At 44.1% G+C, this 23,962-nt stretch overlaps 1 protein-coding gene across 1 annotated transcript in view; it reads left to right on the forward strand.

The window, feature by feature from the left end:
* Positions 1 to 23,962, forward strand: part of LOC119165445 (endothelin-converting enzyme homolog) — a 38,793-nt gene that overhangs the window by 13,909 nt on the left and 922 nt on the right. Inside the window, exons 8-18 of the mRNA XM_075870522.1 lie at positions 313 to 532; positions 2,431 to 2,529; positions 3,857 to 3,934; positions 5,842 to 5,951; positions 7,919 to 7,974; positions 8,702 to 8,753; positions 9,832 to 9,899; positions 12,405 to 12,535; positions 15,047 to 15,112; positions 17,927 to 18,022; positions 22,169 to 22,245. Of these exons, the coding sequence (XP_075726637.1) occupies positions 313 to 532; positions 2,431 to 2,529; positions 3,857 to 3,934; positions 5,842 to 5,951; positions 7,919 to 7,974; positions 8,702 to 8,753; positions 9,832 to 9,899; positions 12,405 to 12,535; positions 15,047 to 15,112; positions 17,927 to 18,022; positions 22,169 to 22,245 (1,053 nt within the window). The remainder of the gene's footprint in view (positions 1 to 312; positions 533 to 2,430; positions 2,530 to 3,856; positions 3,935 to 5,841; positions 5,952 to 7,918; positions 7,975 to 8,701; positions 8,754 to 9,831; positions 9,900 to 12,404; positions 12,536 to 15,046; positions 15,113 to 17,926; positions 18,023 to 22,168; positions 22,246 to 23,962) is intronic.

Consider the following 23,962-nt stretch of genomic DNA (forward strand, 5'->3'; position numbering starts at 1 on the left):
ACCCTCGTCCAAGGGAACTAAAATGACTGCTTTACAAGCATAGTTCCTCATCTAAGGGAACTAAAACGACTGCTTCACCAATATATACAGACCCTCGTCCAAGGGGACTGAAATGACTGCTTTACAAGCATAGTTCCTCGTCCAAGGAAACTAAAACGACTGCTTCACCAGTATATATAGACCCTCGTCCCAGGGGACTAAAATGACTGCTTTACAAGCATATTCCTTCGTCCAAGGGAACTAAAACGACTCAATTTGCAAAAAAAATTGTATTTGTAGAGATCTTCATCTTCATCAACACTTCGCGTGCAGGGTCAGTGCGTACAACAGCCTAGGTGCATACGAAGCTCACAACCTCCTGTGGTATTCTTCAAAAGCCTACCGGGACGCCATAGCGGAAATGTTGGGGAAGAAGGCGGGCGAACTAGAGGACATGGCAGGAAGTTGCGAAAAGCTGCTCACCGAATTGATGCCCGAGGTCGTCAGCAAGCTCTACGTCGAGAACAACTTTAACGACGGTACGAAGTGGCAGGTAAGTCGCTTGCTGTTACAGTTCAAGCGCAAAAAAAGTAGACAGTGGACAAAGCGGACGACGAGAAAGTCATCCACCGTACTAACAAACCAACAAGCAAAAAGAAAAACTAGATTACCTAAATTGGTCGGCACGTGTTCTGTCTACATAGGTTGACTGCTGCCTGACTTAAGTTTGTCTTTTCACTCTTTGACTGATATAGTTATGATGTCTTGTGACCGGTATATGTTTTTGTGCGTTGCTTTAATAACCGATATTTAGAAGTTGGCGCTTGTCCTCATGGTCCCCTTTGTAAACTGTCTACCCTTTTGCGCTTCAAATGTAAGATCCTGTGTGTTTCTACAGGGCAAATAGTTTTCAATTTCAATTTCAAAAAATGAAACACCAGTTAGCCCGCTCCCACATCTTGCTTCAGTATAAGTTGCTTACGCAAGCGTGTATCCACATTAGTGGATTTAATTGGACTTGAAGCGAACAAACCCTTGTCAGTAACATAACCAAGCTCTTCAACTTTAGACAGTTTATACATAATTTACAAGGTAGATCTCGTCTAAGGTGTAAATCTCATTAGTATTCAAACAGAGGAAACTTGAGCGCTTATTCTACTTCACGAAAGAAAAGTCCGCTATATGACGTTTGGCCATGGTGTCGACAAAAGCAAAATTATTATACGGACTAGGTATGAGATGTGTATTTAAATATCAGATGTTATAATTCTGGAACGCTAATTAAATGTTCGTCTCATGCATGAACAAACCTGTACATGTACTCGAAAATAGTGGATCGAGTCCACCTTTCAGGCATCATAGTAAACAACTTAACGGGGCCGAAAGAACGTCGATTAAGGATCAGATTGCTAACCTTATCAGGTACTCCATGTCAGCTCGGCAAAGATTGGTCGAGTAAGACTCTCGCGTTAAAGTTTGCCTTTAGCGCTTGCCAGGTTGTTCTGCCTGAACGAAAACTCGAGTCGGGATTATCCGAACCGGCTCTGCGAGCCTAGTTCACCCAGTCGAGCCCGCATGAAGACGGGTCGTGTCTTACATAACTTTTAGCGCCGCAGGTCGGACGTTAAAACAGAGTAAAAACAGAATAAGCAACCGGTACATACCGAGACGAGTGCTTCGGAAGCAGTGCCAAGTATCTCCGGAGAATAACACAAACTATGACAAAAAAGCAGGTAAATACAGCCGTGCTGCCAGTTAATTAATTACTTACAAAACACAATTTTAGCTACAGAGTGCACAAATTTCCAGACATTGTTTATCTCACGCTCGTCTTGTGCGTGGATTTCACAAGAAAACTAAAATGAAAGAGATTTTGTTTTTAAGATGTGGCATTGGCACAAGACACCTTCAAACTACGCGCGCTGTCCAATACTTAGGATATCCCGATTGTTGACGGCTTACTTGAAAAACAGGTGACCAATTCAGCAAGCAGCACGTGCCAGGTCAAGCCATGCAACAGCAGCTACGCTCCACACGTGATACACAACAGAAAAAAAAAACAAAAACAAGAAGAGATGAAGTAATGAAAAGGGACTGTCGTATCTTTATACGACAGTTTTTTCAGATTCTGGTCACACAGAGTTTCTTTGGGTTGTTCGTTTCTTGCGCACAAGTTCTCCCCAACTTCTTCGTTTCATCAAAGTCCGCCTTTAACTGCGTGTTACAACTTACGGGGAACGCTGCTGTTTCTTGGAAACGCTGTTTTATGGGCGTGTTCGAAATTCAGTGAGGAAGGGTTGCGCTGTGGTGAACACGGACTAAAGGAAGCCACACGGACACAAAGACGGAGGCGTGATGGAGGATGGTGAAGAATGTGGGTGTATTGTCTTAGTGCGAGTTCTTTTTTTCTTTTTTGTGGCGCCTTCGACAGTCTCCGAAAACCTTGTGCAGGCAAGATACTTTCTGAACGCAATCGGGAAAATGTACTACGAGAAAGTGATGCGTGTTCCGTGGGCGGACCAGGAATCCAAAAAGCCAGCCATGGAAAAGGTGCGTACATGCTTCAACGTTACTTTGCGGTTGCATTGCACTATTATAATTGGGAAGTGAAGGAACACACAGTGAAGTCGAGGAAGCTTAAACAATACTTTGAGTAACAATTATCAATGAACAGAAACGAACTGCAGTAGAAGAAAAACGAGGAGGAAGGAGTGATATGCGGAAGGACGAAAGGCAGTGTCTGTGAGCCATTTTTTCATACTAGTTGGCTACCCCGTCCTGGATAATAATGTAAGAGGAATGAAATGTGGTACAAAAATAAGATCACAACTCCACAGACTCACCTCTTCAACCCCTATACTGCTCCCACCATGCCTTCAACTTCGTACACCCACTTTACTCCACATGATTCCCGCTTAGTTCCCACTTAATTCAACTCCACATAATTATCTCTTTCAGACGCCACCACTAAAGAACTGTCTGTGAAATTGACGCATCGAGGCACTCTATATTCTTTTGAGACAAAAGTATTTTTTTAGCAGATTGATGGATGCACTTTCCAGCAGTTCATCCACATTAAGCTTAGATTAAATTTATACTTATCCCGAAGGCATTCATGCTGTGTTCTTGCATAAATAAAATCAAATATTAAACTAGAAATATAGTGCGAATTGGTTTCTGGTTTTGTTGATTTTGAGAACAAAAAAAAATACTTCGACGTGGATCTGGAGAAGCACCTAATCAAAAGTTCGTTGAACACTGTAGTGCCTTCAGCAAAGTGACAATATGCAAGAGCACGGTGGAAACTGAGGTTAAATGATGACGAGGTAATTAGGCAGGAGGTTCACTTCCTCTAAATATAACCGTATCTTGAGCTTTATTAGCCCCTAGTCGACGCAAATATAAAAAAACAAGCGGTGTGAACAATTATGTACAAAACGTCTAAAAGGGTTAATTCATGTCCCACTTCATTCGAACCCCGCTTGGTTCAACGAGCTAAAATAATTGGCAAAGCGAAGGCTTGTAAGCTATTCGCTTCGCTGTTCACCAGTGTCTGGCAAGCGGAGCTGGCTGAATTTTTTTAGCATCACTCGTCCGGATGCCGAAAGAGGAAGCCGATGTGAGACGCGGGTCAACTTTCTCGTTTCATGAGATAAGTCGCTGCTGCCGTAAAAAAAAAAAAAAGATGGCGAGAGGGGACGCATGGCGCTGTGTTTGTTTCCTGCAATATGCTCAGACTTCCCACGGAACTTTATGGCCACGTTCTTGTGAACAGTGGTCGAGTTCCGTTAGTGACTGGTAATAATAGTCTGCACGCAAATGAGATTCGTTGTGTAGATTTGAAGCATATTTTCTTTATTATTTCGTTTATTTGCAGATTTGGAACATAGTCCCATACGTCGGCTACGCTCCCTGGCTGATGAACGCAAGCTTTGTTGATGGGCTGTATGAAAACGTGAGTGCTGTTAATTAAGTACTAATTAGTTTAACTAATTATCTGCACTACATTCCGAAAGGTTGCACGAAAAAGTTAAATTTAGACTCTTTAAAGAAAATGAAAAGTTGGAGAAGGATCGGCGTAAGGTGAGACAAAACCACGGCAGACTTATAAGTTTGTTTCTGATGCTATGGTGGTCGATTATTACTCAATCGCTTGTTATTTGTGAAAGTTACGATGTAAGTTATCTTAATAATAATAAGATAATAAAATTCCACAGAGACGTAGAGAAAGTGAAAGCGTTGTGGATATACAGTCAAATGGTAAAATATCGAGTGTAACAACATTTTTAACGTTTGTAAATTAAAAAAATGTCGCATTTTTCGGACAGGCATACGAAAATAGAAAAGTAATCAACGTAAACATAAGTGCAACATCGATATATCGTTCAATGCTGTGGGAAATGGAACAGTATTACGTTAGACAAGGATAACTACGGTCACTTTGGGCAAAACAAAAAAATAAAGGGAGGAAGAGAAGCAATATGAGCGCTAAATTTCAACTGATTGATTGATTGACTGGATTAATTGAGCAATATGTTAGTTTAAACTTCCCGAATCATATCATGAGAGACGGCATCGTGGAGGGCTCTAGAAGTTTCTAACACCTGTGGTTCTTAACGTGTCCGTCAATAAGAGCACACGGGCCTGCAGCATTTTCGCCTCCATCGAAACTGCAGCCGCCGCAGCCTGGATTTAAAAAAAAATTTCGACTGACTCAATAAAGCATTGCAGGCAGGCCTTATAACAGCCACGTTTCCGCGCTAAGTGATATACAGCATACCGACACACGTCACATCACCATCAGCACACTTTAGAAAGGACGACTATATGCAGGAAAAAGGGAAACCGAAGTATCGCTGATACACAATTTCCCCAAATCCTGGATATGGAATAATAGTAATAATAGATCCGGGATTTTTAACGTTCGAAAAGCACGATATGATGATAAGGAACGCCGTGGCGCAGGGCCCCGAAAATTTCGACCGTATGGTGTTCTTCAATGCGCCCTTACACCGCACGGGCCTGTAGCAGTTCGCCTCATTCGAAATGCGACTGCCGCGGCCGGAATCGAACCCGCGACCATCTGATCCACTGATGTGGAAGGCTTCCAACAATTCTCACGCACCGGCTGCATCTTTGCTTCGGCCCGAAATCCCAATATCGTCCAGCCGTGGCTCACGCGACGACAAGCATGGCAATGCGCAGACAAATACACTCCACTTTTAGGGAAGAAAGGAAGGAAATGCCCGGAAACTGTGACACACATCCACGCTAGGGGATTGGCCAAGAACCGGGTAGTTGTGACTAAATACTGTCAATTTGTTGGCTGACGGTTTTTAATATATAGAAAACAGGCAAAAAATAAATGAGAAATATATGTACAATTAGAAATAACGAATGCAGAAAATGAAGCAGATGGTTTCACCCACAACAATAAGTAAATGAACGAACAAAGAAATTTGAAAACCACTGAAACAGAGCTCGTGCTTTCTCGTTCTTGAGAAAATATTTGATGTTGATGTGACCGCGCATGCATGTTGCTCGGCAGTTGGCGCAGAAGGGTGGTTGTTATGTAGCCCGTGTACATTGTTACGATAAATTCGCCGAAATTTAGTGGTCACATTACTCCTGTTTGTTCTATTCTTTTTTTTTTTCGTCGTTTTGCGCAGAGTGTGCATAATTTCTTAGTGAAAACGGGTATGAACCTACCAATTCAACTTCTGAGTAAACACGCGACTGGAAAAAAAAATAAAAAAAATAAAATAAAAATGCGGACGAAAAAGAAAAAAAAAGGAGCATTGAAAAAACGTTGGACATTATTGCTGCTTTTTGTCGCTATGATCCCACGGGTAATTATTACAGGTTGGACGTCTCAGAAGGAGCGATTCTATGTCGACAATCACTCAGAGGCTCGAAGAAAATGCTTTAATGAGGAGGCTTTCTCAACTTTGCGACGAGGACAGAGAGCCCACGTAAGTGTGCTATGACATCACAGGGAGGTTGTTCTGATTGCTTCGCACAATATATCAGCTCTGCGGAAACTTTCAAACGTTTAAGAAAACGTAAAAAAAATAAAATGAACTGCCACTTTGTAGTAGTCGGTTACATTCAACAAGGTTGAAAGGGGCCATACAACCAATTTTCAGCGTAATCCAAAAACGGCACTGATGTGTAGTCGAGGCTCCTGAGGACACCTAAGCTAGATATTATAAGCGCAGCACTTGGCCTGAGATTAGGAATTATTTATTCAGCTAGAAATCTAGAAGTCAGCTAGAAGTCAGCTAGAAATCGCTCGCTCTTCTCTCGACAGATGGTGCCATAAACCCAGACGACATTTCAATGAACCCAAAATCTATGGCCATTGGCTTAATTGGACATGATGAGCTTCATAGTTACCGCGGCCACCTCGGAATGCCGCTGCGTGCTCACAATCACACTAAAAAAAAAAAAAAAAACGCGCGTTCATGAAAAAGAAAAGTTGGCCTCGGGTTACCGTGTTTCACCGCAAAAGACGTCGAAAAACTGCAGTCTTCTGTCTTAAGGTGCTGCGTCGGATATGAACGCCATCTGGCAGTAATGTCAAGGAACGAAAGTTTTTTTATAACGCAGAGTAACTAACCAGTTGCTCTACGTACACGCTTTTTCGCTCATAGAGGGGCATTGTCAGCGCAGCGTAGTAAACACTGCTCTCTTTGGAATTAACTATCTATGCATTAATAAAGTAAAAAAAGCACACCACTTACTACTCACGTATTGGTGTTGTGCATCAATATGTGCAACTTTCACTGAGTGGCTGATGCGATTGGCAGACAGACGAACAGACAGCCAGACTGACCAAAGTTTTTGTGTTAGAGTATCCCCCCAAAAAAACCATTGACCTTGAAAAAAGAGAGGTGTTTCACGTCATAGCACGCATTGTCGAAGAGACGGGCGTGGCCCGTGACTCAAAGCAAGACCCTTTTTTCGCGCAAGCCAGAGAGAATATTTCGCATACCTGGCCCGCCTCGATGGCAGACCGGGCCCGATAGGGACCCAAGCCAATGATCTAGGCGGTGTTACCCGAACATGGAATCGAAAGCGAGGCGTACAGTGGCAAATATGTGTACGATGTTTGGCGCATATTCATTGCTAACTAATATACTTTACCTACGGTAGTTTCATGTGAAAAGGGGCTCACAATTGAAACAATTGAGTGCACGTGCTGAGTACGTAACGTGCTTTAGCCCACCCGTTTCGCATAAATAATGTAGCCCCATTTGCAAGAAGCAAAAAAAAAAAAAATTTCAGGAATTGTCAGTTGTAAAGCTCCGTATAGCTTCACCCACATAACAGCATTCTTTTGCAAATAAGATATCTGGAATTTTCACGTATGCACTACGCAAGTAGAAAAATCTTAAGAACTAAGTAGAGACCAAGCCCCACCCAAGCCCGTGACCTCAAACCGGGGCCCGACTCTATGCCCGGAGCTTCCGACCCGAGCCTACCCCGGGCCCACCGTGAAAACGAATTCACCCGGCCCAGTACCGCCAATCAGGATTTTTGGTAAGCCCGAGCACGCCCAGCGTACTAATTCTACTCATGTCTCAGCCAGCGTCCACAGTTATTCACTCGCGTTCATATATCACGTCTTAATTCTCACGCTCGTGAGTACTTACCCACGTTTACACTCACGGCTACTCATACTCACGAGTGCTCACCTGCATTCATATTCACTAATTCACTCACTCACGTTCTTACTCCCGCATTTCAAATGAGTATGAGGGCTAGTGAGTGTAATTATGAGTGAGTATATATGCCGAGCTATGGTTCCATCGCAAACAGGAGCATTCATCGGCGAGAACGTGATTGCAAAACCAACGTGAATTACGTTCATTTTTGGTATAGTTCCAGAGGGGACATCATGAAGTGATAGGACGATGTGTCGTCTCTATTTCCGCAGAATCGGAGTTGCATTCGAGACCGTCGGCATGATTTACATACCACCAAATGTTCTCGGTAAGAATTATTTGTTAATAAGTGCATGCTAACGACTGCCTTTTACATGTCATCACGTGTAAAATAATTTCATTTTGGTAGCAGCTTATTTTTTGTTGCATCGTAGTACAGACTGAGTAAAAACTCTTTTGAGATTATTGCCTTGCAATGAACAGCGGTTACCACAACAGCTGCAGAGTCTTGGTTTACGTTCTTTTATGGCATAGCTCGCTTCCTTCGATTGCTAAAACTGCTGCTTGAGTGAGTTGGTTATTGAGTATTTAGACATCTATCAGCGCAAAAAGACAACTTTTTTTGGATCAAAATGCCACTTAGCTTCCTTGATTATTGATTAGATGGTCCATTCAATTCTACGTGGTCATCGAGGATTGGGCCATCGGATTGGCCATCGAGGAATAAAAATTTGTATGAACTGCGATGTTCAATCATGATTTCTCAGTATCAGTGACTTGGTGTATAACCAGGTCATATTCCTTATTAACTGACTTACAGGACCTCATTGTTGAAGTTCTGTCGATGTCCCTCTGCAGCAAACAAGTTGGGAGAGGACAGACTTCGAAGTGATCTGCCTATTAGTATATGTTTGCAGGGGGACCAAGTACTCAATACATGCTTAAATATACAAAAACAAACTAGACGCTCCAAAGCGCGATTCTTTTTTGCCGTGCTGGAAAAACTGAACGGGGCAGTACTGTCCGTTTTTCTGTTCTGCTCTTGTTCTTCACAGTGGTTCCGGCTGGCATACTCCAGACGCCTTTCTTCGAGCCTGGTCTACCTTCGTAAGTTGTTTTGGTGGACGTAATTACTTTATAGTCATCGTATTGTTTTGTGAGTGTGATAGAAATACGTATAGCTGCACCATATTTGTGACAAAATTAAGAAATCATCAACACTTTACACTTTAGCAATAGAAAATCGTCCCATAATTGAATCGCTTGATATACATCTATATATTTGTCAAGTAAGCATTGAGGTTTCGACGTGTTAATTGCCTGCTATAGAAAGACTAGTTCTCCTGTTTTCCACCTGCTCTGTTCTTTAAATATTGCTTCTTTGTATGCACTCTTCTTTCAGCCGTTTCTTGCCCTCTTCTCTCTAGTGTAGGGAAGTGAACCAGCAGCTTACCTTCCATTTGATCTCCCGTATTTCTTTTGTTTTTCTGTTTTTTTTCTATTAACGTTTTTGACAAGAGTGGCATGACCAAAGTTGTAAATAGTTTGTGCTGTGTCACGCTAGGAAATTTCGAACTAGGACGGGCTACGTTTGACCCACCTCTAAGAGCTAAAAAGTAGCTGGCGCCTTTTTTAGGGGTGAAGCTCCTTACTGTGGGGGTCATTCCCTCCTCTGTAATAGTATGTTGTAGTAACCACTTCTAGTTAGCTTCAAGAATTGCTCACTAGATGGCGTTGTGTGCATATTTCCTTGGAAATATTACCTTTCGATGGCGTTGGTGGTTTTGGTATAGTTGACGATTATATAGGATAAGTGGCGCTGTTATAAGAAATTCACAGCTTATTCATGGAGTGAATGATGATGAGCGGGGATAAGCGTCCGTCCGTCCAAGTTTGCCGAGTTCACGAGGACCTCGAGGGTGTGACCTCGTAACGGACGAACGGACGGATGCTTCGCCCCACTCATAATTCACTCCGTGGATATGCTGAGAATTTTTTTGGGCTTCAAGATCTTCTTACATCCTGTCAATGAAAACAAAACTCACAGGTTCTTCTTGGAAACTACATAAGTTATGTAGTTTATTGATTGGTCTATCATAAAAGCGACTTGACTACGATTCATGTGTATCAGTGGTTGTTGTGTGACGTCATGCCTGCAGCAGCGAATCTTACTTTCTTACTTCAGATCGGTAAACTTCGGCACCATCGGAACAGTCATGGCCCATGAGATGACGGTCGACTTGATCCAGAAAGGTAACACGCTGGGTGAATGGCCCGCAAGACACTGGAGGTAGCGTGATACACTTGCGTTCGAACACGTTGAACGCAACAAAGGTTTCCGTTTTCGGTTTGTTGCTTCTTACAAACTAAGCTTTACTTACGCTTACAGCCTTTAAAGCAATGTCTTTGAAGCAAACGACGCAAAGGAGCTAATCTGTACTTAGATTCCAACAGCATTCGCAGAATATGCTGTGGTTTTAAAGACGATAGTCTTGGGATATTTCATCGCAGACGTCTTAGTCCGCTTGTCCGTCCGTCCGCCCGTCTGTCTGTCTGTCTGTCTGTCTGTCTGTCTGTCTGTCTGTCTGTCTGTCTGTCTGTCTGTCTGTCTGTCTGTCTGTCTGTCTGTCTGTCTGTCTGTCTGTCTGTCTGTCTGTCTGTCTGTCTGTCTGTCTGTCTGTCTGTCTGTCTGTCTGTCTGTCTGTCTGTCTGTCTGTCCGTCCGTCCGTCCGTCCGTCCAACGATTCAACCGCTGGGCGAATGTTTAACTCCTTGCTCAACGCCCACACATCTGATGAGGTGGCTGCGTTCACACATGTGAACATTTTGGATCAAAAAGTGAATATTATGCATATTTGAAGCAGTGCATTAATACGTAGGTGTGAGTTACTTTGTTTCTTTATTTAGAAAATGCACAGATACTTCATTGTAAAGACCACAGTGTTTATGAAGGAAGAAGCGGGTGTTTCCTACGCTTCGCTAAAACGACCCTGTGCTGCCATATACCACCAGCGCTGCCTTCTTTCGTTCCTTAACAATGCTGCCAGATGGCGCCATATCTCACGCAGGACCTACATACCGAATGATATCGTCTTTAGGCGTCGTTTGCATCGAAACACGCAGACGTGCGGCCATTTTTTTTCGTATCGTGCACCTAGAAAGGTGGGATGGGGATCGGTCACCGTTCTCCTAATCACCTAAAATGGGTGCCTATTCTACCCAATACCTTTATTGAGTGATGCTGTTCCCGTCATCTCAGGGTAGAAGCACCTTGTGGTATCGGCTTATCAGCGTGTCATGTCGTCGTCATGGTCAATCATAATTCGGTATGCTCCACAAAAAAAAAGGTATAGGATAAACCCTAGTACTCATTACTGGTACAAACTATGCATCTGATCAGCTGAAGGCTTGCAGGCACTCACTAAAAAATTACGTTTTGCTCAGCAACACTAGGAGAATCTTGGACCGAGGCGCGCTAGTTTCCTACCCAAAATCAGTGAGACAAAAGTGCGTCTATACGGTAAAGTGATCTACTTCGTAGACCACTTTTTTACTATATCTGCAAGCTGGTGGTCTGTGAGTACATCGCTGGCAAGTAAAGCAGTATATAGAGGGTGAAGATTTTGTAGGAAACACCTGTACCTATTGCATGCCGTGCTCCTCTCGTTAATGAAGTCGAAGCAGCCTTCCGTACATTCCTCCTTGCCACATTTATATTAGTACGTAGAGTTACGGCTGCACACGTTTCTTTTAGTCTCTTTTTACGACAATGGCAAACAAGGACCCCTGTTGTTGCATTAAAGGAACTGTTTACTTCTCATCAGTACTCGAGAAACCCAAGGTACAAATGATGATGGTGGCCTATATGTATGGCTCGCAGCCACTTTAGAAAACTGAACAACAAACAAACAATTAGATGTTATCACTCATTAATTTTAAATATTCTCAGTTTAAAATGGCTAGGAGAAATTATTTTTACTGATTTAGAGACTCACGATCAAATGCAGACCTTTGCGAAAAGCTCACCGCTGCTTTATTTGCGTTTTCGCATCTATCACGCTCCTCGTTCTCTTTAGCACTCAGCGAACGAGTGCAGGGAGGGGGAAGATTTCTGCGATGAAAGTTGGAACCCCCTAATTTAGAGCCCTACGCAGGCCTCTGCTGACCGGTATTGTTTACCAGCGCTCGCATTCACAGGGTTTGGGGATATCGATTCGTGGCACGATCTCTCAGTGGCAGCAACGGCATCCTGCCATAACTGAATGACAAAAAGGCGAAAAAAAATTCCATCTTTTGAAAAAAAAAGCTACCTTTCAGAAAATGACCCTGGGGTCTATACGGCAGAGAACTACTGGGTCACCTTGGCGAAATTTCAGTATTGCTCTACAAGACACGTGGCTTCCCAGGACAACTGAACACCGCCCATTAGAAATGCGTGGGGCCTCATTGTAAAATAATAAATACTTTGGAACGCCACGTGGCTTTCAGTGCGACACTGTAACTTTAACAGTATCTTCAATGAAGTCTCTGCTGTATAGAATCTGGAGCCATTTTAGATAGCTAGCTTTTTTGTCAGATATGACTGTTTGCGCCTATTTCCCATTTAGTTACTGTAGACCATTGCTCTCGCCAACGCGAGATGGCACTAGGTGCAAATGTTTATAAGTCCTGTTCCTGCTCACCAGTATTATTTCTATGCAATATCACCTTTCTGTTAGACGTGGTGAGGCAGCTGACGAACAAGCTTTCTCTTTTCAGACTTGCACTACGACTCTAGAGGGATGATAAGACGATGGTGGACCGACTACACACAGGCGTCGTTCTACGACAGGGCCGGCTGTCTGCTCAAGCAGTACGGAAGCATTGTGGACACTCCGGCTAACATGACGGTATGAACACGTTAGCATCATTTGTGACGATTCTACGAGCATTCGCAACATTGTTTTTTTTTTTTGCAAATAGCGATTGTTAGTCTGATGTTCGAATAAAACGTGCACGGGCATTCACGTGCGAGTACAGGTATAGACACATGAACACATGAAACGCGTACGCGCACGCACAAGGTCACATGTGTCCACACATCTACACACATATCCACCCATTCATACACACGCACCCAGGCGCATACTTTTAAATTTTAATTTAAATTTGTTTATTTCAGACTTATATGCACAATGCACGGTGTGAAATATGTCCACGGAGTAAGGCAAAATGGTACTCGTATGTCTCCTGACAAGCCCCAACCCTGGCCTCGCCAGGTTATCTAGCGCGCATGCTTCAACGGCAGGCGTTGATTAAGGGCGCTCAGAACAACGGGATAGAGCACTACGAAAGAGTTTTGCACTGAAGGACGAGGTTTAAGGAACAGAATTTCAAAGGCTTCCTTCTTTTTCGGGTTTTCTTAAGCTCAACGCTTCTTTTGCGAGACACTCTAAGCCACCAAAAAAACCCCACTCTAACATGAACGAGCAGCTGTCGCGTTTGATTGAGAGAAACATTACGCCGGCTACTCTAATCCTTGAATTAGGTGTCTGTTAGGGGCACACGCACGTTGGCGTTCGCGTTTCCGGGTGCATTCTTCGGGTTGACCTAGCCATTCGCGCGCATCTTAGGTGAATCTCGGAGGCCACGTAAAAAGAGCCGAGTGGTTGAGATCCGCTCCTCCAGGGGCCGCAGTCACAGCTGGTGGCAATATTTCAATCAACTCAGTAAACTAATTTGCGTTATTTATCGCGAGAGTTCATAGGTCTTTATCCTAAAAAACGTTGCGCTCCGCTACCATATGCGTCAAATAAAGCTGAATTTGAGCGAGAATAAAATATTTCCAATTTTTAGAATGCACTCGACTAATGTTCGAAAAACCGGAATTAGGTGTTCTACTGGAAGTGATTTCGGGGCAAACCAGGAAACAAGATGAGGCTCGACAGTCGTGCCACATAAAATTTTGCAGAGCAGAACGCAGTTGTAACAAAAGAGAAGACCGGCGAGGTCGATCGACACCCAAGAATTGACAATGGGAAAACATAATTGTATAAACAAAAAAAATTACGTTAGCTTTGCACTAGCGCTACCAAGTGAGATGGAAGAGCACGGCTCAGTGGCCTTTCTTGTTGGGAGCGAAGCTCCTTAGGCCGCCGCCGCCGTCGAAGCTCCCTGCGCTGGGCAAGCGTACTGAGCAAAACTCTGAGCGCGAGCGCGCACAGGCGCGTCGGCAGAAGGCTCGCGCTGCGCCGCTTACACCCGACGCTCACTCGCTCAGTCGTTCCCGCCACCGAGTGCAGCAAACGCTCTCCCCACCCGCTCCCCACTCTACCGCTTTCACTAAAGATATAGCAGCGAGATCAGGCGCATATAGTCACTTGCATCTCATTTCTAAGGAGTTTCGCTCATTTGGTTAGATTCGTACATGGAACAAGTGCTAGATTTTTGTCTTTATTTGTTCTTTCTATCTGTTTCTTGTATTTCTTTTTCTGAATCCATTTGTTTCTGCTTATTTCTGGCTGTCGCTATCTATTTGTTTCCATTTATTGCTCGTTCTATCTTTGCTCCCTGTCTTTGTCTTTCTCTTTTATTTGTCTATACTTCTGTTTCTGTTTTGCGCTCCCTGTACTTATTCTATCTCTTTATCATACCCGTTTCTATATTGTTCTCTGTCTTTCAACTGCTTCACGTGTTAATTTCATCCAATTTCGGGCGTATTTCTACATCTTTCTCTTTCTTTTTTTCACGTGTTACGGGACTATTTCGATTCGCCGAGCAGACTTTTCATTCGGCACTCGCATCTGCTGTACTCTGTAATAGGGCTTTTCTCATTTTGCTCATAAGTGTCTGACAGACACTTATGAAGTTTTGCGCGACGGAGCACAAGTCACAAATAGCTTAAACAGCTTCCATGTTAAAAAAGAATTTCGCTAAAGCATCAGTCATTGCTGCATCACACAAGAGATGCGCCTGCGCCGCAAAACGTCTGTCAGTCACATAAAAGGCTTGCTTTGTAAGCGATGGCTTTTGTTGAATAATTCCTTATTTCGTAAATCAGCCGAACGTGCCTGACTGGTTACGAGTTTGGAGACGCACATTTGTAAGCAAACTTAACTTGAACGCCACACAGCGTTACCTGAGCTAGTTTGACTGACGCCAGCTTCGAAGCGTTGGGCGCCAAATACGTCGCTATGCTTGGATATCACGTCGGAATGCGTGGGGAATATATCGACAACAGAACTCAAAGTTACGTTGCGCTGGTGGCAGTCATGACGTTTCAGGACACGCTGCGGAGCGCTCGAGGTAAGCTAGATGAAGGCCGTGCGTTTTGCTTTAATATGGAGCACCAGCTTATATCTATTTAACTTGATCGCATTCTTTTTTTTTTCACTTCCTAATGACTCGTATTGAAATTTCAGCCAGACGAGATGAATAGATTGATCGAAGCTGTTGCTGACAACGCGGCACTCCGAATCGCATTCCAAGTGAGTAAATTTTCCGAATAATACTCTGCATGCATCGATGATGCAAGTGCGCGATATTCGACTTTTATTGATAACGGCTAACGAAAGTGTCGCCACGTTTCAATGGTGCCACCGAGGAAAATATTTTATCTAGTTGATTTATGCTCCGCGGAACGAAAGGGCGCTATTTTTATAATTGAAAAAAAAAATCTCCAGGCCAATGATGCGTCTAATGTCACTCGCCCTGAGCCCTGGTACGTTCCTTAGTGGGGAGACACCGATGTGGAGCCCACCATTTCTCCTCTAGCACACTGCACAAAGGGTTACCAACTCCTCCAATGAAGGAAGTTGGGATGTGGAGGGGCGGACACGCACAATACCATAGCGAGCCAGTAAAATCAATTTTTGTTATCCCACTATCTTTCAGACAAATCCGTTGTTCCTTCATGATTGTGGCCTCCTGAAACACTTGAGCTGAATACGTGATGCTCGTGGCACTTCCTCGTGCTGAATAATGTACTCGTAAAAGACGTCGCACTTCAAAGGGAAAGTTTAAACAGAAGTGGCTAAAGCCTGTCCAACCACTAGCTACCACAACATTGCTTTGTGCGAGCGGCCTGTGCAAATTTCGTGGTCCTCCTTGAGGCGCGCGTTGTTGGGCGCGTGTTGGGTCCCGTAAGATTCCTATAACTGAACTGTCCGGAAGAAATTCGGGACACGTAGTTTTCCCGAAAAAAAGACGACGCGAGACTCAGTATGATGCAGAGAAAAGTCGGGACAGTCCCGTGAAATCTAGAAAGCCAGAAGATGGCTCGTAACAATAACTGTACACCGGCACCCCGGCATGTTCACCAGTTTCGATCACGGTAAAACGGAGCCAAAACAACAGACCACATAAGGAGAGGGACACGTACAAAAGGCGCCCTTCTCCTGGTTTGATCTGTTGTTGTCCACGGTACTGTTTGATTGCGAACGCGAACCAACTAGCTCAGATGTATGTACATGTCGACACTCACAGGAGCAACTGGTAACGTAAGCAGGCGCGTGCTCTTAAATGAAGGAGGAATGGTGAGAGGCTCGCTACACCAGGGGCTGCCGAAAGACAAGAGCACCCGACGAGATTCATGTCCTCAGATGTCCACGGGTCAAACGCCGTGTAAGCTGGAACATAGCTGACACAACGGAAGCAAGGACCGGGCGAAAGTGTGTGACAAGGAGGATATGACGTGAACGCACAAGATGTTCGCGGTCCAGTGTACTCTAATCACGGGGTGACTTCAGAACAACGTCCAGAAACTTTGACCATATGATGTTCGGTAAAAGGGCACTAAAGAGAAGCAATGACTTGTTTTGTGTTGACAAACTAAACACTCTAAAAACTCCAATACCGTATGTTTAACTATCTTATACTTCATTATTAGCGGAGCAAATCAATGTTGACATTAGTTTTAAAGTTCGCTCCTCAACTTGGAAGTGGGAGGTCAAAAACATCAAATAGTATTTTTTGATATTTTCGCGACATTGGCTCGGTGAAATTTTCTAAAACTTCATATGCTAGGTATATGACAGCATACCAATCTGGCCGGCCTGCTGGGCATTCGGCTCGCTGCTGAGCAGCACCTACATGGCAGGATACGAGCAAAAGTTAGACTTTCAGAAGCTACATCAAAGATGTGCTCTTTCCCCGCCAGCTCATCAACTCGTCCCTAAATGAGGTAGGCAAGATAAACCACACCATGTGGTGCAGTTTAGATGCTTGCTGCAGAGAGTCCACAGATCGTCACCAGCGTAAATTAGCTCTGCAGTTCATTTGTGAGGAGGTCGCCGATAAGGTATGTGTAGTTCAGTTTTACAAATTAAAAGCTACGTAGAACCCAGTGGACACCTTCAATATTAATGACGTCAAATTGTTTTGTGCAGAAATTTTAGGGTGACGACACCACCCGCATGTTCTTTTCGCGCGTTTTCTCAACAACCAAGTATCGGAATCTCAGGGTGACGTCACCACTCGCATGTTCTTTTCGCACGCTTTTTCACTAACCAAGCGGCGGAATCTCAGAGTGACGTCACCACTCGCATGTTCTTTTCGCGCATTTTTTCACCAACCAAGCGGCGGAAATCTCAGGGTGACGTCACCACCCGCATTTTCTTTTCGCGCGTTTTCACACCGGCCAAGCGGCGGAAATCTCGGGGTGACGTCACCACCCTCACGTTCTTTTCACGCGTTTTCTCACCAACCAAGCGGTGGAAATTTCAGATTGACGTCACCACCCACATGTTCTTTTCCCGCCAACCAAGCGGCGTGTCGCTGTAATATTGGTGTTTTCGGGATTTTGCAGTTGCTCCTTACCTATGCTCGAGGAATCGTTTCGCTATTTAGTGCCTCTTTAACGTGCACCAAAACGTAGGTGTGCGGCGTGTAGCACTTCACCTCCGGTGAACTGCGGTTGGGATTCGATCCGGTGACCATCGGGTCACCCGTGCTACAACCACTCGACCAGCATGTCCGGTCGTCCTGAGAAGTCGTTAAGGATGAAAGCGCCAAAGGGCTGTAAAAATTCTTGAATACAATATTATTACACTTGCGGCACGTCTGTCCTCTGTCTCTCACATGCGTACGTCTTTTGTAGCGCCAAAATCACCATGTTATGTGCCTAATAGTAATTAGACTGGTTAGGTTGAAAATCCCGTCTTTTGTCTCTCTTTCCCTCGTTCGGTCGTTCCTTGGCAACTTTCAACTCCAGTATTGATTTTTTTGTTGTCTAAGCGGCATTTTTTACTTACAAAGCTTCTAGCCTGTTAATTAGGACTGTTTTTTTTTTTGGTGGCTTTCAGGCACTACTAGCTTCCGCGGAAGAAAAACCGATGATGTTGCTGCCAGGCCTCGAAAAATTTTCTCCTGAACAGCTGTACTTCTTATCCTACGCCTCGGTAAGTTGTTGACAACTTATGGACTTATCTCATCATTCGTCCCCTTTCGTTCACAAAGAAACTGCTTGAATAACGAATTGCTTAGTGATCAACAAAGTGTTGCACTACATACCTCCACCTATAATTGATAACATGGAAAATTTTAAAGATAATTAACTTGCGTCCAACGAAGATTGACAAACAAAAATTGGTGTTCCATTTTTCAATTTCGCACCATATCTCCCTGCGCCTGAATCTCAGCGTTACGTCACGAAATCTGTTGTCTTTTTTTTTGTGAGATATTTCAGATGCCTTTCTACGTTCACCATTTACGTCGCCGTGAAGTTCCGTAAATATCCATCCATATTGGGACAAAATAACCTCGCATGTCGCATGACCCTCCAAGTCGTTGCCATTGCGCTCATTTTTTCTTTGCTTTTGTGACGAAACTGCTGCTTTTCGTCCTCACGTTTTGACCATTCTGGCTAAGCAAAATAGTCCCTATACTTGCTTCGTTATGTTACGTAAAAACACCGTGCGACTTCCTTTAAACGAAAGAGATTTATGTAGACCTCAGCAGACGCTGTCAAAAGGTATATCATCACGTCGACTCGAGGCGGAAATTTCTAGATGGCGTTGGTATTGGTAGTATACTCTTATGGCGTCTTTTAGACCGAAGAAGCGCCTTGTCGGTGACGCTCCATTGTGAGAGGATAAAAGACATGCTATGTTGGAAATAATATCTAAAACGAAGCCCGTCCCATAAGCCTATAGTAAGAAGAGCTTGCGTAGGAAGGGGCTATTGGAATCATACAGTATGATAAAGGCAGTGCTGGAGAAGTTCAAAGCACAGAAAGCGCATCTACCGACTGATTTATTGAAATAACAAAAAAAAAAAACTGAAGCTGGTCAAAACATACAAAGGATAGGGCCCTGGGCAAACCACGCACGAGCCAACATGGATGCTATCTATGTATAAAACACATTTGTGTCGTCCCTCTTTCCTGTGTTTCGAACTTGGCAGTGGTGACTTTGTTATCTTATTGTAGTGAAGCTTAGGAAACAAAAACAAACGCAGTTGATCCCTCTTTGTAGTAATCGTTATAACACGAAAGTGAAACGTTTCTTCGCAGAGGTAGTTAAGCGTTCATTGTGCATTGTTTCGCCGCAAGGGCTAAGGAATGAATGCTACAGCAACGAATTGCAATGTAACGCGAATTAGGGCAAGCACACCGAAACTTGCAGCGCACACCCCAAGAAGAAAGCGCGCACGAAACTAGCATACACAAGACGAGCATGGACAAGCTACTTTCACAGCTAGACACTTGAAGAACGCTGCTCAAACAAAAAAGACGCACAAAATGAACACACAGGTATACAAACGATGAGCGCGAACAGTTGTCAGAATTTTCACTTCTTCGGTGTCGTGGATCGTCTGATGACCTTCTCTCTCTCTCTTTTTTTACAACGTCTCTTTTCTCTCATCCTTTATCCCCCTTACCCCCTTCCCCAGTACAGGGTAGCCAGCCGGTCTGAGAACTGGCTAACCTCCCTGTCCTTCCTCATTTATTTCTCCTCCTTCACTTCTTCGCGTATGAGCAGCGCGATGCTTTCGTAAGCGTGACTGCACAAACAAGCGAAGTGACCTTCGAGCTCTCTTTAACTACCGTGATTGATTGATTTGTGGGGTTTAATGTCCCCAAACCACGATTTGATTATGAGAGACGCCGTAGTGGAGGTCTCTCGAAATTTCGACCACCTGGGGTTCTTTATCGTGCACCCAAATATGAGCACACGGGCCTACAGCATTTCCGCCTCCACCGGAAATGGAGCCGCCGAAGCCGGGATTCGATCCCGCAACATGCGGGTCAGCAGCCGAGTACTTTAGCCACTGAACCACCGCGGCGGACTCTTTAACTACCGTATCTTCAAAACAAACTTGCAGTGACAGCTCAAGTAAAAAAAAATGGACCAGTAAATACATGTTAATCTGCAAATGTCGTCGAAAGACGATAGTTTTGCGTGTGGAGAGAGGGAACAAGACATTTATTTGACGTTCTGCGCAAGAAAATCGGTGAATGGTATTCTGGAGGCGCTGCGTTAGAGAGCCTCGAGCGTGCAGCGGAGGCGAACGAGGGCATCAAGTCACGTCACACGTGAGACATGAGCGCCATCTGGCAGTTTTCTTGGAAGACGAAGCACGTGGCTCTGAGACGGGCGTGCGCGCACGTCTCAGAGGTGGTAAGGTGTAGGACGCAAGGCGACGGGTAGGTGCCACCACCGCGTCATCATAGCAAAGCGTTGGAAACACTTGCCTTTTCGCGCAAGCGTTGCATCGTCAGCGCAGTGTGATAAGCACTACGGTCCTTAAAATTACTTATGTATACCTTTTATAGTAAAAGACGCGCATACAGAATATATACGGAATATATGCTCAAATGTGCACAATAATTGCTTTTTCATTGACAATCGCACAAGTATGAACGATAAATCTTGAGCAACATTGGTGGGCGCTGCAGATGGCGTCGTCCATTTGGAGTATCGGGCTGGTCCATTCAGAGTATCCAATACCGTTAAGCGTGGACAAATAGACAATTGTACAGACAGACCGACAGACCAAAATTTCAAGGTCGAAGGTCCCCAAGAAAGACTATCGTCTTTAGAAGCGCGAGAATCTCGAGATAAGCGCGCGCACGCGAGTGAGCCACCGTGCTGGAGAATATCTATACGCACTTGTAATCACGCGATGCGGAGGTACGATTACCATTACAGCGCGTGCCGCCCAACGCGCGTTCCATCTTTCTACTGATAACAAAAACGCGCTGAAGTTGCTGAGCTCTGCGGACCGCCAGCGGTACATAATATACGTAAATGGCTCGCCGTAGTGGATTGGAGAAGGTTCGCTCTGTGGCGTAGTGGTTAGCGTCGCGTGCTGGGTAGCGTCGCTGTTTAGCAGCCCCGCTGCGGAAAAAAATTCTTCTCGTTTTTTTTCTTTTTGATCTGTTGGTATATATTTTACAACGTCATATCCGTGACGGAAACACGTCAGCGAAGCGGTGATATGGGACCTCGGCATAAAACACTTTCGTGTTAAGAATTAGTTTGGCAGCAAGGGCTAATCAATGAAAGTGACTGCATCAAACTGGACTGTTAGAAAGAGTAAAAGTTCGGTATTTCAGGATGCACGGTCGCTGCATTGACAGAAGCGTATTTTGCGCTGGCAATTTCTTCAACGTCAACTTCACGCGACGAGAGCACGGCGCGCACAAATGAGTGATCCGGCTGTCGATCGTTTTTAAGAAAAGTCGCGTGCGACCCCTGGCGGACCGTGCCCTCCCAGTGGGTCAAAGTAACCATTTCTTGCCGGAAGCCTGCAGGCCTTGCTCCTTTTCTTTTCATTATCCAACTAGCATTGCTCTAGCGGTGTCCTTGCAATGAAGCCCACCACAAGCAGCCACTTGAATCGCGCCGCAAATAACGTCTTCTCATACTTTTGCGGAAGATATCAAATCAACAAGTTTTAAAATTTCAGCTCGTTATGACTGGATGTTATCGCTCAACTCGTTTAGATAATCCCTATTAGGTACAATTAATTAGCTGCCACACCAATACTTTCTATCGTTCATTTATCCTACGAACGTCGAGCGACTGAAACGACTTTTCCTTGGACATCGTTTTCATTTCAAATTATGCTTTTCTTCACCGTACAAAATTACCTACTTGATGATGTGTTATATATAATTTTGTTCTGCACTTCTTATCGTACGTACATTTGTATTGAGTTGTGTTAGCTTAATGTGATTTTATGTTCATATTTATTATTATTTTATTATTATCTTGTTCATATGTATTTGTAACTTGTTATTTTAGGTATCCCACTCCTATTAGTAAAGTGGCGTGTGGTTGAGGGTAATATAAATGAAATGAACAAAACATTTCCATTTCTGCGCTGAACTGTGTTATAGTTTAGCCCATGCCAGTTTCGTAACATGAGATCAATTGAATTTTAATATGGTGCGAAGACTCAGCCATGGCTGAGCCTCGATAAGTGTAATTATAGTAATGCTAAATTAGTGATGCTGAAAAGTAGCCGGAAAATCGTACGAATACTTTGATGTGCGGATCATTACCATATTCTTGTGTAAGTTTTTTTCTTTGCGTTGACAGCTGTTGTGCGCACATGAAAGTTCCGAAGGAAATAAGGAAACAGGAGTTACGAGTGAACCATTTCTAAATCGATATAGGTAAGTTATGCAGGTCGGTATATCTTTATTTGTAGTGTCATCGCGTACATACCCACCACCTCATCAGAAAGTTTCGGAAAGATTACGAATAGGAACTGGTTGTAATGTATAACGGATGTTTTTTCACATAACAAGAAAAAACGAATTGCGTTGGCAAATAAAAAAAATGAGAGGATGCACCCATCTTTCTAAAACTACATCTTTCGAAGGGCGAATAATAAAGGTATAGCGGTCATTTCCCTCCGTGAAGGAGGGTGACCGACTGAGATGATGGGCGCACTTTTGTCTCTTCTATCATAGAGGCCTGCTCAGGGGGGTGGGGGGGACGCAAAGTCAGCCACTTACATAAACATAACAGGAGGATAAGGGGGGGACGTGTCTCGGGAGGAGGAGGGGAGCGAAGCTAACTCCATGCATTAACATGTTAGGGAGGGGGTGCTGCAACAAACCTCCCCCCCCTCCCTCTGCCCCCATTTTTCGAAGGAGAACCCTGCGGCCACCTTTGTTCGCTGTCGTCGGCAATCCTTATAAGTCGTTGTTACCCAAAATTTCTCGCCATGCGCTGTTGACTCATCCTTACCACGCACGACCGATCAAGCGCAGCGCTTAGACAGGACTGCCGTGTATAGGGATACACACACGGAAGGCACAATCCACCGCTGAAGCTGTCGGTACCTCACTTAGTGCTCCTTTAAGCGATCCACGACGACAATCGGCGAAGTCGTGGTTTCTCTCGCTATGATGACGTCACAAATCTAGTGATCCGTGACGTCGTGATGTCATCAATTGTAGGAGGAGGTTACGTTGGTGTTTCTCTGTTCGTGAATGAACACGAATGGGCGCTGCAAGATCAAGCAGGTGCACTATATAAAGGTTCGCTGTAATAAATAATAATAATAATAATAATAATAATAATAATAATAATAATAATAATAATAATAATAATAATAATAATAATAAATGGAAACAGGGGCATGGTTAAGAGGCACACCGCAGTGAAGGGATCCAGAAATTTTGCCCGTTAGGCGCAAGCGTTGCATAGTCCACTGAACTTTATCATGTCGCCTCCGTCGAAGCGCGACCTCCTCTGCCGGGTTTGAACCGGCGACCTTCGCCTGAGCAGCCCGGCACCGTATACGCACGGTATGACGATGACCGAGACAGACCATTTCCTTCATTACAAAAGCAGAGAGAAAACTTCCCTGTGCACGCAAATAGCTGCACATTGAACCACGGGCTGCAGAAATGGAACACTCGGTTTTCTGTTTCTGAACGCCTTGTATTCACGAAGAACTGAATTCGCTACTGAATATAATCGACACGACAATCGAGGAAACCGTACTTACACAACGCGGTCGGGTTATGCTATTCCGGATTTATTAATTTTTATGTACGTTTTTTTTCCTTTTTGCTACTCTTATTTCAAGTGGAAGGACCCTTATATTGTGTAATCTTCAGTTAACTTGTGCTTGCATTGAAGCATTTTAGCGCATTATCGTACAACGTAATGTCATTCGTTTACTATTTTTAAGTATTCTGCCGTACCCCTCCCCTTTCCTGCCTTGAGCTTGTTTGAGATTGGCAGTATTTCTAAATAAACGAATAAAAACTCATAAAATTCCTTTGAGACTGAATTCATCTACCTGCACCTCGCTCTGTTTAAACGTGCACTTTGTCACAATAGCAAAACATGCAGATTGGTGATACACTTTAGGGA

Source organism: Rhipicephalus microplus, chromosome 8 (genome assembly GCF_043290135.1).
Source record: "Rhipicephalus microplus isolate Deutch F79 chromosome 8, USDA_Rmic, whole genome shotgun sequence".
NCBI classification, from domain to species: domain Eukaryota; kingdom Metazoa; phylum Arthropoda; class Arachnida; order Ixodida; family Ixodidae; genus Rhipicephalus; species Rhipicephalus microplus.